General features: G+C 41.8%; 1 protein-coding gene across 1 annotated transcript in view; it reads left to right on the top strand.

The window, feature by feature from the left end:
* Positions 1-12,201, top strand: part of LOC126418819 (cytochrome P450 4C1-like) — a 162,199-nt gene that overhangs the window by 146,924 nt on the left and 3,074 nt on the right. The window contains exon 6 of the mRNA XM_050085763.1: positions 8,179-8,417. Within this exon, the coding sequence (XP_049941720.1) occupies positions 8,179-8,417 (239 nt within the window). The remainder of the gene's footprint in view (positions 1-8,178; positions 8,418-12,201) is intronic.

Here is a 12,201-nt window from a genome sequence, read left to right as displayed (position 1 = left end):
CTGCAAAAACCAGTTCATAGATGTTCGCTACTGATGAATTGTGTATATGACTGGAGCTAACCTCCTCGGCGTCAGTTAAGGCATGAAGATGGTGCACTGAAGCACCAAAACTAGTAGCCATACAATATATAACATCATAAGGACGGCTGTAGATGTTCCATTTTATTACATTTTTAGCGATTTGCAAATGGCAATATAAATTAATGAATTGAATAATCAGTGTGTGATCAAAGGAGTAGTGTTTCGCTATTTAGTTATTAACAACACTGTTGTGTGTTACTTACTTTATCTTGTAAAGCTGACACTGTTGAAGTGAATTATATTTGTAGGAATTGCACTATTCTTCAATGTAATTCTCATGATAAAATTGTAAATCGAAAATCATTCATTTCATTCAACAATAATTTTTCAGTTACTTAGGTTTATTCATTTTGATATGTGACAAAAGTCATGGGACAGTGAAATGTACATATACAGATGGCAGTAGCATCGCACACACAAGGCATAAAAAGGCAGTCTGCATCAGATCATATGAGTTTAGGAGATCTACCAACATCTTTCTCCTTGCACGATCACATACAAATCTAATATTGAAGCCACCACATATAATTAACTTTTGGTGCTTCCTATAAAATGGACCAAAAACCCTCTCTAGCTTGAACAGAAATGCTCTGAAGTCAGAGTTAGGGGACCTATAAACTACAACAATTAGAAGTTTAGTTTCACTAAAATCAACTGCCCCTGCACAACATTCAAATATCTGTTTAGTGCAGTGCCATGGTACGTCTATGGACTCAAATGGAATACTGTTTTTTATGTACATTGCCACTCCCCCACCCCACAAGGAACTCCTTGAAAAACAGCCAGCTGATCTGTATCCTGGTAAAGGAAGCCTCTGAATTTTCAAATTATTTAAGTGGTGCTCCGATATTCCAATAATTTCAGAGTCAACATCTGTACGCATTTCTCTAACTTTATCTCTAATACGAGTACCTCTAATATTTTGCTGATGTTTGCTAATTTCTCCACTAATTGAATACCTGGTCTCCTCTGAAGGTGATTCTTGTGTCAGAGGGATTTTCTTTAAACAGATATACCTATCAGCTGACTTCAATCTAAAAAAGGTGCAGCTCTAATACCAGCCACTACAGGAAGTTTTCCATGGGTGATCCCACCACTTCCTACTAAGTTATCACCTATAAGCTTTGCCAGCATCCCCTTCCCATATCTATTGAAGTGCAGGACATGCTTAGTGAAACCCAATCTATTGATAGACTCATCTGGCACCACTGTAATGTGAGCTATGCCCTCCGCCAGCAGTGTCTTCTCCACCCCCATATTAATACGCCTAAAAGCAGCAGTAGGCGCCTGCCATGACGCTGAAACAGTTGCATGAAGTGCACATTAGTGGCTGCAGTTTGAGTAGCTGTCTTTACCAGGTTACCAACTACAAGATGTTCCCTGTCCCTATCAAGACTATTTCCTGCTCCACCTACAATCACTACCTGATCCTCTTTCGTAAAATTCCTACATAACTCTCCTAAGCTGTCAGTGACCTGAGCCAATCCCACACTAGGCTTCACAATGCAGGTGACCTTGTAACGTGCGCTTGGGGCACACAATACTCATTAAAGCCTGTACTATGATAAGTGAATGGGGTTCACTTTACAAGACAGGATTTTTGTATAGATATTGACCGCGTGTACCTGAATGGTGGCTAATAAGACTTACACCTACTCTGTAATAACAATGATACGTCAAATAAATCCGAAATGCAACTACACGTCAGGACGGACAAGAAACAACACAGAAGATGCTACCAATTTGCTAATAATACGGTCGCCAGCCTAATTAGGCATTAACTGAGTTTCTTCCCTGTACAAGTTGATGTACATTCATGCAAAACAACACGTAGTAACACTGCATAATACAGTAAATTTTAGAACCAGAAAATCTATTGAACTGATAGTTTCACCTTCTGTACTGATATGGAAAAACCATGAATACATAACACTACACTATAATGTATACTACCAAACTTCGTACTGTCTATTGATCTGATTAAAATCGGGCATAGGTTACCCTAGAAATAGCACTTTCGAGCCACACACAAAATGTCAATTTTGATAAAGATAAAACACTGATAAATTTTGGATTTTATATTGACTTTAACTTTGCTGGTCAAATCAGTTTAAAACACTGCAGAATTCAAATGAATAAAAAGGTGGTGTGGACCCTGAAACTGTTATGATCACTGTATAAAAAAAATTAATTACTGACACCATTATGCGCTCAAGATTTCCAATATATGAGTTACTACTCTCTTTATCTTATTTCCTACTCATTTAAATACCTTTATATCTGTCTCGAAATAATTAAACTTCATTACTAAATCAATATTAAAGTTATCTTCCAACTTTATCAGACCTTCGTTATTCATTTACAGGTTCATTAACAAAACAGTTCTTTAAACACCATTCTAACATAGTTAGATCTGCAGGTAATTATTATTAACACAAACTTTAATTTTACATCTCGGGACACTCGGATTGCACAACATTTGGAAAGGACCCTATCTAGGTTAGTTGTGAGGATAATTAAATGATAGGAAAGTTCTGGTAAAATTTAAGTTATTATTGCTTAAGTCATTCTCTGGTCCATGTGAATACAGTACTAAAAGTTTCAACCTGCTTGTATCGATGCGACGGTTGGCGGGCGGCGAGATGGCGAGGCACAGAGCACACATACCACCACAGCTATGGCTCTTGATGTATCGGCACTTTAATTCTTCTTAGCGTCGCAATACTTTTCCATTTAGTGCCTATGGAATATTGCCATGCTGTATGGGCACTGGAACAGCATACCCGAGGCTCAGTGAAACTACGTCTTCCAGGAGAGCCTCCTCGCTCCAGAACGTGTTGCTCAGACCAATGCCAAACTCCAACTACTGCTGAGCCCGTTGTGCCGTGCAGTGCCCGCGTGCATTTTCCCACGCTCGCCTGCCGTCCACCTTTTACCGCTCCCTTACAGACAGGGTATTCACCCGAGGTTTTGCATTCTACATATCCTAATACATTGCCTACGTATGGACCAGACGCACAATTACAATTTTAATATCTTACAACAGTCTCAACATTTGTTACGCTTCAATTCTATTACAATATTGTTTGACATTTGACATAAACATTAATATTCACATTGAAAATTGTTTACAGTTTTCTTAACACAATGGCATGAAACAAGAAAACAAATGAAATCAGAACATCAATTACTCAAGTTTAACGAAAAATCAGATGGAAAAAAATTATTTATATGTACAACAGTACAACGTCGTTGTTGTTACAACCTAATACTCACTCCTCAACACTTCCTGCAACTGCTGGCCCACTCCTCCAACATGCGAACTACCTAGCAGCACAACCTTCTTCGTTTTGTTAAACTTTGCAACTGACCTAGGCCACCTAACTGCTGAGGACTGTTACATGTTCCCTACATCTACAGCTACAAGACGCTCCTCTCCACTCAACTCTGACAGTTGGTCAAATCTGTTGAATAAACGCAAAGTACAACTGTCTGAATACCTCCTTCTCCTCTTAGCTGCCTTCTTGGCATGTGCCATTTCCCATTCCCCAGCACCCTTCACCATCCTCATCCTATCTTGTTCGTCCTTTGCGTCTTGCAACTACACCTGAAGGGCACAGATATTACACTCCTGCTCCTCTATCAACTTGCTTCTACTACAGATTCTGCATTCCCAGGGTAGGATCTCACTAGAATGCCCACTGGCTTCTCCAGTACACCCACCCCCCTCCTCAATGAAAATACTTGAATATTCTTTGAACAAATTCCACACCGTAACCCACTACTGACAAATCTACAACAGAACCCACGCTTGAATGTCATCAAAACGATTGCTGTTAATAATGGATATAACCAGAATATGATCGATCAATTGCTTAATAAGAAAATTTCCCAAAATTGTTCGACTTTGAGTAATGACCTCCCCACAGATACCATAGAAACTAAAAAAAAAAAAAAAAAAAAAAAAAAAATTATTTCCATCCCTTTCTTGGGTAACATTTCGTATAGGATTAAACGTCTTCTAAATAAAAAATATAACTGTAACGTCTCCTTTTCTACAGACAACAGCTTAAAAAGAAATCTTATACATTCAGTAGAAATTGCTAACGATTGGTTTTCTAATTCAGGTGTATACAAACTAACCTGTAATAACTGCCCCTCATATTATATTGGTCAAACAGGCAGGGCTGTTAAAACACGATATAAAGAACATCTATTAGGTAAAAAAGGAGCTAATGTTCACAACTCTACTTTTGCTGAACACCTCTTGATAGCCGGCCATACGCCTAAACAGTTATCCTACACGGTTATCCTACACAGACAAGTTAAAGGACGGAGACTAGATCTGTGGGAAGAGTTATTTATTTTTAAACATCTAGCGCTCAAAGACGGTAATATACTCAATGATCAGTTGAACCTTGCCTGTAGACAATTCTTTGAAGGCTTTAAACCCGTACTATTTACTTCATAACATTGGTGTTGATAACCTCAGTTGTCTATTTCCTCAGGAAGCTATGATGCATTTTTGTATCTCTAAGCTCACTACCTTTTATGCAATGTGATTTACTTATGATGTATGGCTGCCACTACACTGGCCCTCATGTAATTCTCGCTTATCCTAAAATCTCGGATCCCAGTGAATATGTATTAACTAGATTGTGGACCAGCTTTCGTAATTTATGTCTTAAGACGCCATTACTGTTTATTTTAAAGTTTTGACTTATATACGTTTTATGTGCTTCACTAATATGGTAATATAATTTTACTTTGGCTGTATATGCCACTGCATGTAACTCATGGCGTATACGCCACCTACTTTTTTGAAATATGTTCCTACGTTATTGTTTCTAAGGCTCCCACATTGTCATAATGGTAATGTTAAATGCTTTCCTCTTATTTACTGTCACTCTATCTAAGGACGCAATTAACATTTATAATTTACATGTAGCTTCAGTGCCCCAATCGGCACTTAGTACGCAACCTGAGCGCCACCTGCCCTGGTCGCAGTGCTACCACGCAGACCGATTTTACTCAGTTGCTTATGCGCTCTCCAGCTTCCATGTACTTAATTTTATTTATCTGACAAACCCTACTCTTAGGGCAATATCTGATTTTGACTAATGGAGCTACGGAGACGTTTGTAAAAATGGCAACGACGTGTTATTCCATGTTAATATAATAGTGTAAGTACAAGAAATTCTTCTCATATTCTGTAACACAAGGTTCTCTTAATATATGTTAAACTCTAAGCTTGACTTATGTGTATACCTTTCATATAAATCACGATGTTCATTTCCTCAGGCCGACTTCTGAAGAAGATAGGTTTAAACTTATCGAAACCTAGGTAAAGATTACTTTATCCTGTGCAACGGGTCGGATGTTTTTAAATCTAATTACTTCTCACTCGTGATAAAATTTTAATAGTTTCTGAAAAAACTAAACATATATATTACTTAAGTTCAATGACAACAGTACAACTATTTAAAGAACTTACGATAGCGTTCTCGAAATTCTCTGTCTACTAAGGAAGCAACAACTTTTATTAATACTGTTAAACCACAACTAATACCAATACCACCAAAACTTCACACAATTTCTTAGCTGAAACCAAAAATTCAAGCAGCCACTGGAACACCCAATGAAATTAAAACAGTAAATGAAAATTTTACTCAAATATTTCTCTAGGAACAATAAGAAACGTCACCTGAAAGCTACCGCACGAAATTTACTACATGACTTCAATGCACAGACAACTCTAAAAAAGCACAGTTCCCAAAAGTACGTTAGACCATTATTTCGCCACAAACAACACGAGACACCGTTGAAAACTACTAAATTTAATAACTTCATAACAGTTGACGAACAACATTGTCAGGCCTTAACTGAAGAACCACTACAGCTACAACTGCGCTCTGCAAAATGTAAACACACTGCTAATATTTGGATGAACGAGTCAAAACTTCACTCATGCTCATAAATTAAGGATAATTGCAGAATATGGTGCCACACAACGTGGCACTACAAAACACTGGCGCTAATAGTATAGGCACATAGGGAACACACACGACACAGATCTGAAAGTCCATGGTATTGGTGATAAGTTGAGAAAACCGTCCCGAAACACATATGCTACAAAACGCCACTGTTACCTGCGCAAGTACCCCGACATCAATATGGGATATGATCACCATGCACATGTACAGAGGCCGCAAAACGGGTACGCATATTCTGGATCGGGTGGTCGAGCAGCTGCTGGGGCATAGCCTCCCATTCTTGCACCAGTGCCTGTCAGAGCTCCTAAAGTGTTCTAGGGGTTTGAAGACATGCAGCGATACATCGACCGTGAGCATCCCAGACGTGCTCGATGGGGTTTAGGTCTGGAGAACAAGCAGGCCACCCCGTTCGCCTGATATCTTCTGCTTCAAGGTACTGCTCCACGATGGCAGCTCGGTGTGGCCGTGCGTCATCATCCATCAGGAGGAAGGTGGGACCCACTGCACCCCTGAAAAGGCAGACATACTGCTGCAAAATGACGTCCTGATACACCTGCCTTGTTACAGTTCCTCTGTCAAAGTCATGCAGGGGTGTATGTGCACCAATCATAATCCCACCCCATACCATCAAACCTCGACCTCCATACAGGTCCCTTTCAATGACTTTAAGGGGTTGGTATCTGGTTCCTGGTTCACGCCAGTTGAAAACCTGGCGAGAATCAAGGTTTAGACTATACCTGGACTCGTTCGTGAAGATAACCTGCGACCACAGTTCCAATGACCATGTACTGTGTTCTTGACACAAGGATTTAAGGGCTCTCCTGTGACGTCAGCGGAATGTACCTTTCAGGTCTCTGGGCGAATAAACCATGTCTGTTCAGTCGTCTGGAGACTGTATGTCTGGAGAAGACTGTTCTAGTGGCTGCAGTAAGGTCCCGAGCAAGGCTACCTGTAGTATTCCGTGGCCATCTGCGGGCACTGATGGTGAGATATCGGTCTTCTCGTCGTGTTGTACACTGTGGATGTCCTGTACTGTAGCGCCTGGACACGTTTCCTGTCTGCTGGAATCGTTGCCATAATCCTGAGATCATACTTTGTGGCAGATAGAGGGTCCATACTACAACCTGCTGTGTTTGACCAGCCTTCAGTCGCCCTAAGTATTCTACCCCTCATAACGCCATCAATATGTGTTCTTTGAGCCACTTTCAACGCACAGCCACCATTAGCACGTCTGAAAACGTATGCACACCTACTCCCTGCACCGTACTCCGACATGCATCTATACACCTCTGCGTATGTGGACTGCTGTCAGCGCCACCGTGCGACGACCGCAGGTCAAATGCACCGTATGGTGGTACCCCGAGGTTATTTAAACCCGTGAACCGCCCACCAGAGCGTTGTTTCACCATGTATCAGCATTATACTTAATTTATGAGCATGAGTGTACTAAATTTAATATCCGAATACAGTGCACAAACAACCTTTAGAGCACCTAGCCTTAGGACCGCTACAGCAGCAACCGCACGCCGTGAAATGTAGACACACTGCTGAGGGCTGAATTTGGATGAACGATGTAAGTACACTCACAAATAACAAATCACTTGAATCAGTAACACAGAAAGAAAGACTCAGATGAATGAAAATCCACTAATAAGGAACTTTTGTAGCAAATATTGACACAAATGAGTTTTAAAATAAGTAACTGAAGTAATAAGAGTTCTTGAACATGATTTCAAAACACATTTTTGTATATGTGACCTGCTCCAAGCTACTCTTCTATCACAGTGAATATACTGCAGGTAGGAGGGCTGAGGTTGTCGCTCACTGTACAGTAGTTCGCACTAGGGCATTACGCGGCTGCATTGGACAGAGAGAGTGACAAATGACCAGTGTACACCAAGTTTGAAAACCGTAATTTCAGGTCATAACTGTGTAGTATTAGACTTATGGCTCAAATTTTCGCGTAGGGTCGATTCCTGGGGCTGATATCTCGCAGGTGTCCTTTTTTTTCTCCTTAGTGTATGGAGTCAAGTTAACTCATCCCACAGCTAAGTAGCAGAGCCCCTTCCGCCATGTGACGGCAGCTGTCGTGTGACACCTGCAGGTGCAGACAGCGGCGGCGCGGGACGAGCAGCTGCTGCGGCGCGCTGTGCTGGAGTCGCTGCGGCTGTTCCCAGTGCAGCCTCTGCTGGCCCGCCAGCTGTCCGAGGACGTGAAGCTGTCGCCGGCAGGTGGCCGGGGCCAGCTGCTGCTGCCACAGGGCTGCATCGCCGTCGTCTGCTCGCCGCTCACACAGCGTGATCCCGAGCACTGGCCCGACCCGGACGCCTTCCAGCCCGACAGGTACCCAACTGCCGCTGCCATCTATTTGTTTTCTAACATGTTCACCTCTCAGTTTTACGTATCGACTCCTCCGAGGCAGGTGGAAAGTACAACACATACACATGCGCACACACTCAACACCTTTACCCACAATAGCTCGTAGCTGTGGCTGCCAACTAAGTTCTAAGCCCATATGGATCCTGTGCTAAAGTGAGTCCACCTGTTCGTTTCTGTCAGTCGCCACACTTCAGCGATGCTGCACCTTGCAAAAACTCACCTGCCTTTCCTTCAGAGCAAATCTTTTTAAGTGGTACTCCAACTCTGAATGATACGTCCCACCTGGGAAGCAGTGATACCAAAACATACTGTTTTTTACAGTCGGTTGCTGGTCAATTGTTTTTTCATTCAGTCGATTTTTTCAGTTGACTGAAGCAACAAAATGAAATGTCTTCTCAGCCACATCAGCTGTATAAATGTTTTTTACTCACTCTGTGGCTCTGAGTAATTTTATTCACACGTTTTTTCGGCCTTTTTGGCTATACATGGTCCATGACTACAGTTGTCACATTTTTTTTAGACAAATAACCGTATGAAGATATGAGTGTGTTTATTCATAAATGTGTGTATGCCGTGGAATGACACCAGAACGTTTTACTGCTTTATCCCTGTGTTTGAAAACAGTATGAAAAAAGCATCAGGACTGCTTAAGGCACTGTACTACACTTGATGAATTGTTTTGCACACCTCCCTCCGACGCGGAGCTCCTCACTGCGGTCACCGATGTGGATCTCGAGGGCTGATGTGGTACAGCGGGTTGTGCCTTGTGTGTCGCTGTGGTCCTGATTGCACGCACACGTTGTTTAACACAACACTCTCATGCGCACCTTCCACAACACTAGCTGCTCTCATTGCCATTTGGTTAGTCACATTTACACTTCTATGGTGACGCTGTATGGGATGAGAGGGGTTTAATGATTGTTGTAGACTGACTTATTTGTCTTCTTTATGCCACAAAATGGTGCTAGAAACATTGTCTATCATTATCCACCATTCATAGTATCTTAAAAGCTCATATAGTGATCAGTTACGGCTGCTGCTACCCTACAAGTGTCACAGTTAAATATAAAGTGACTGGCAGTTTCCACATGACCAAAGGTGTCATTGCCTTTCTTGTTGAATTTGAACAGATAAACTGAATATGGGCCATGCCCCATTAGGCAATGTACCATGTTCTAACTGGGGTTTACATGGCCAAGGGCTAGACATTCTAGAGTGCATGGGAGAATTGGTGGACTCTTTGCCTTTTTCACTGTTGTCTCATATTTTTTGCCTCATACACACTTTCCAGTTCACGAGTTGAGCCTTAGTTGTTACCATTTGGTCTAAGACTGATTGGAGTTTTGTCAAATTATTTTATGTAACCAGTGGGAGGCTGCATGACATGTTACTGTAATGCATACCATATAGATTCCTAGGAGCACTTGTGAAGTATCGGTTGCTGTAGTGCTGAAAGCCCCAGTGAGTCGGAGGAGCACACCCCTCTGAGCATTTTGCAGCATTTTCCTGTTCTGCACACACAGAAGTCTGTACACCCAGAACCACTTGCTGCGAAAGCCGTGTTGGATGTGAAAAGGGCATTGTGATAGATTCAGCAATAACTTCTAGTTCACTGTCGAGATGCTGTTTTGTTCATGATATTGCTTGCTTTGTGTGTGAATTGTTTGGATTTGCTATATGAAGTTCGTCTGAGGTATTATATAACAGAAGACTGTGGTGGCAAATAGGTTTACACCAGATCTTCACGTCTCTGATCATGTAGATTAACAAAGGTTCACCATGATTCCTGTAGAATCTGTTGTTGATTCTGTAGGTATGGCTCAAATACTCCAAGAGAAATCATAACCAGAGAATCTTGTAATCTAGAATCCATAATTTCAGACGCAACTTCTCTATGTATCGTCCTTAGGCACACCATATTGTTTATGATTCGTCACACTTTTAAGCAGTTAACAAATTCACATCTCGTGACACGGAAATCACGTCCACATCTACACTCAACACTACCCTGTCTGTAACTCCCTACGTTATGTCCACCATGTGGCAAAATGAGGTCAACTGAACTACTCAGAAAAGCAAAATCCATTGTGGATTGCTATCTTACATAATGAACTGTTTCAAAACTGACTTTCATGAATATGTTCCTCAGGAATATTTCAATCATTTCCAATAATGTTTACATTCTTTGTTACGCTGTTCGAATGTTTAATATATATCAATAGACATTCATTTAGGAGATTCAAAAGAGTGACAATATTGGCAGTAGTTAAGTGTCTGGATTTTGATGCAAAATATTTATCGAAAAGTCTTACGAATATTAGGGTGTTTATTTGTAAAATAAATCTGTTACGTTACAGTATGACTGTCTGGTGAGAGGGAAGTTTTCTAGTTTAGCTGTAGGATATCTTCCTGATTAAAATTGCCCTTTAAGGCATATGTGGGTGGTTCTCTGTGGGGCTCAGTTAATTTGGTATCTATGCATCAGTGCTCGATCCGCAAGAGGACCTCATACGCCATTTCCTCAAGCTCAGCTCTTCAGCACATCATTCTTGTCAAAAATATTATAGGGATGCATGGCGTCCATTCTTTTGGGTTTGTCTGAAAGAACAGACAACACATATAATCCACAGCTGTGATTCAAATGATGTTAATTAAAAGTGGATGGTGGGAGCGAGAAAGGAAAGGAAATGGAAGGAACTGATAATATTAACTGCATCAGGACGTTATTCAGAATCAGCGGCGATTGGTGAAAACGTGTCCCAGACTTAGACAGGAACGTGGGATCTCGTGCTTACTAGGCGTCTGGGTTAACCACCCAGACAGTGTCAATCGCAAATGCACAGACTGTTGGCACACTCCTCGGCTGACTCACATTCCTGGATAGCAGCACCTATCTGCATTCCCCATCCATGTCCTCCGTGCTGACCACATTGAGATTCCACAGGACGTCGAATGTAAGTGAGCATCTGCACCGATAGTTGTGAGTTCATAGCCCACCATCGGATATCAATTACAGACATGTTCAAAAGAACAGACACCGTACAGAATCCTAGGAGCAAGGAGCATGCCAAAATACACTACTGGCCATTAATATTGCTACACCAAGAAGAAATGCAGATGATAAACGGGTATTCATTGAACAAAGATATTGTACTAGAACTGACATGTGATTACATTTTCACGCAATTTGGGTGCATAGATCCTGAGAAATCAGTACCCAGAACAACCACCTCTGGCCGTAATAACGGACTCGGTACGTCTGGGCATTGAGTCAAACAGAGCTTGGATGGCATGTACAGGTACAGCTGCCCATGCAGCATCAACACGATACCACAGTTCATCATGAGTAGTGACTGGCTTATTGTGACGAGCCAGTTGCTCGGCCACCATTGACCATACGTTTTCAATTGGTGAGAGATCTGGAGAATGTGCTGGCCAGGGCAGCAGTCGAACATTTTCTGTATCCAGAAAGGCCTGTACAGGACCTGCAACATGCTGTCGTGTATTATCTTGCTGAAATATAGGGTTTCGCAGGAATCGAATGGAGGGTAGAGCCACGGGTCGTAACATATCTGAAATGTAACGTCCACTGTTCAAAGTGCCGTCAATGCGAACAAAAGCTGACCGAGACGTGTAACCAATGGCACCCCATACCATCACGCCGGGTGATACGCCAGTATGGCGATGACGAATACACGCTTCCAATGTGCGTTCACCGCGATGTCGCCAGACACGGATGCGGCCATCA

Source organism: Schistocerca serialis, chromosome 9 (genome assembly GCF_023864345.2).
Source record: "Schistocerca serialis cubense isolate TAMUIC-IGC-003099 chromosome 9, iqSchSeri2.2, whole genome shotgun sequence".
NCBI classification, from domain to species: Eukaryota; Metazoa; Arthropoda; class Insecta; order Orthoptera; family Acrididae; genus Schistocerca; species Schistocerca serialis.
The sequence above is the reverse complement of the archived record's forward strand: the minus strand, read 5'-3'. Positions and strand labels throughout refer to the sequence as shown.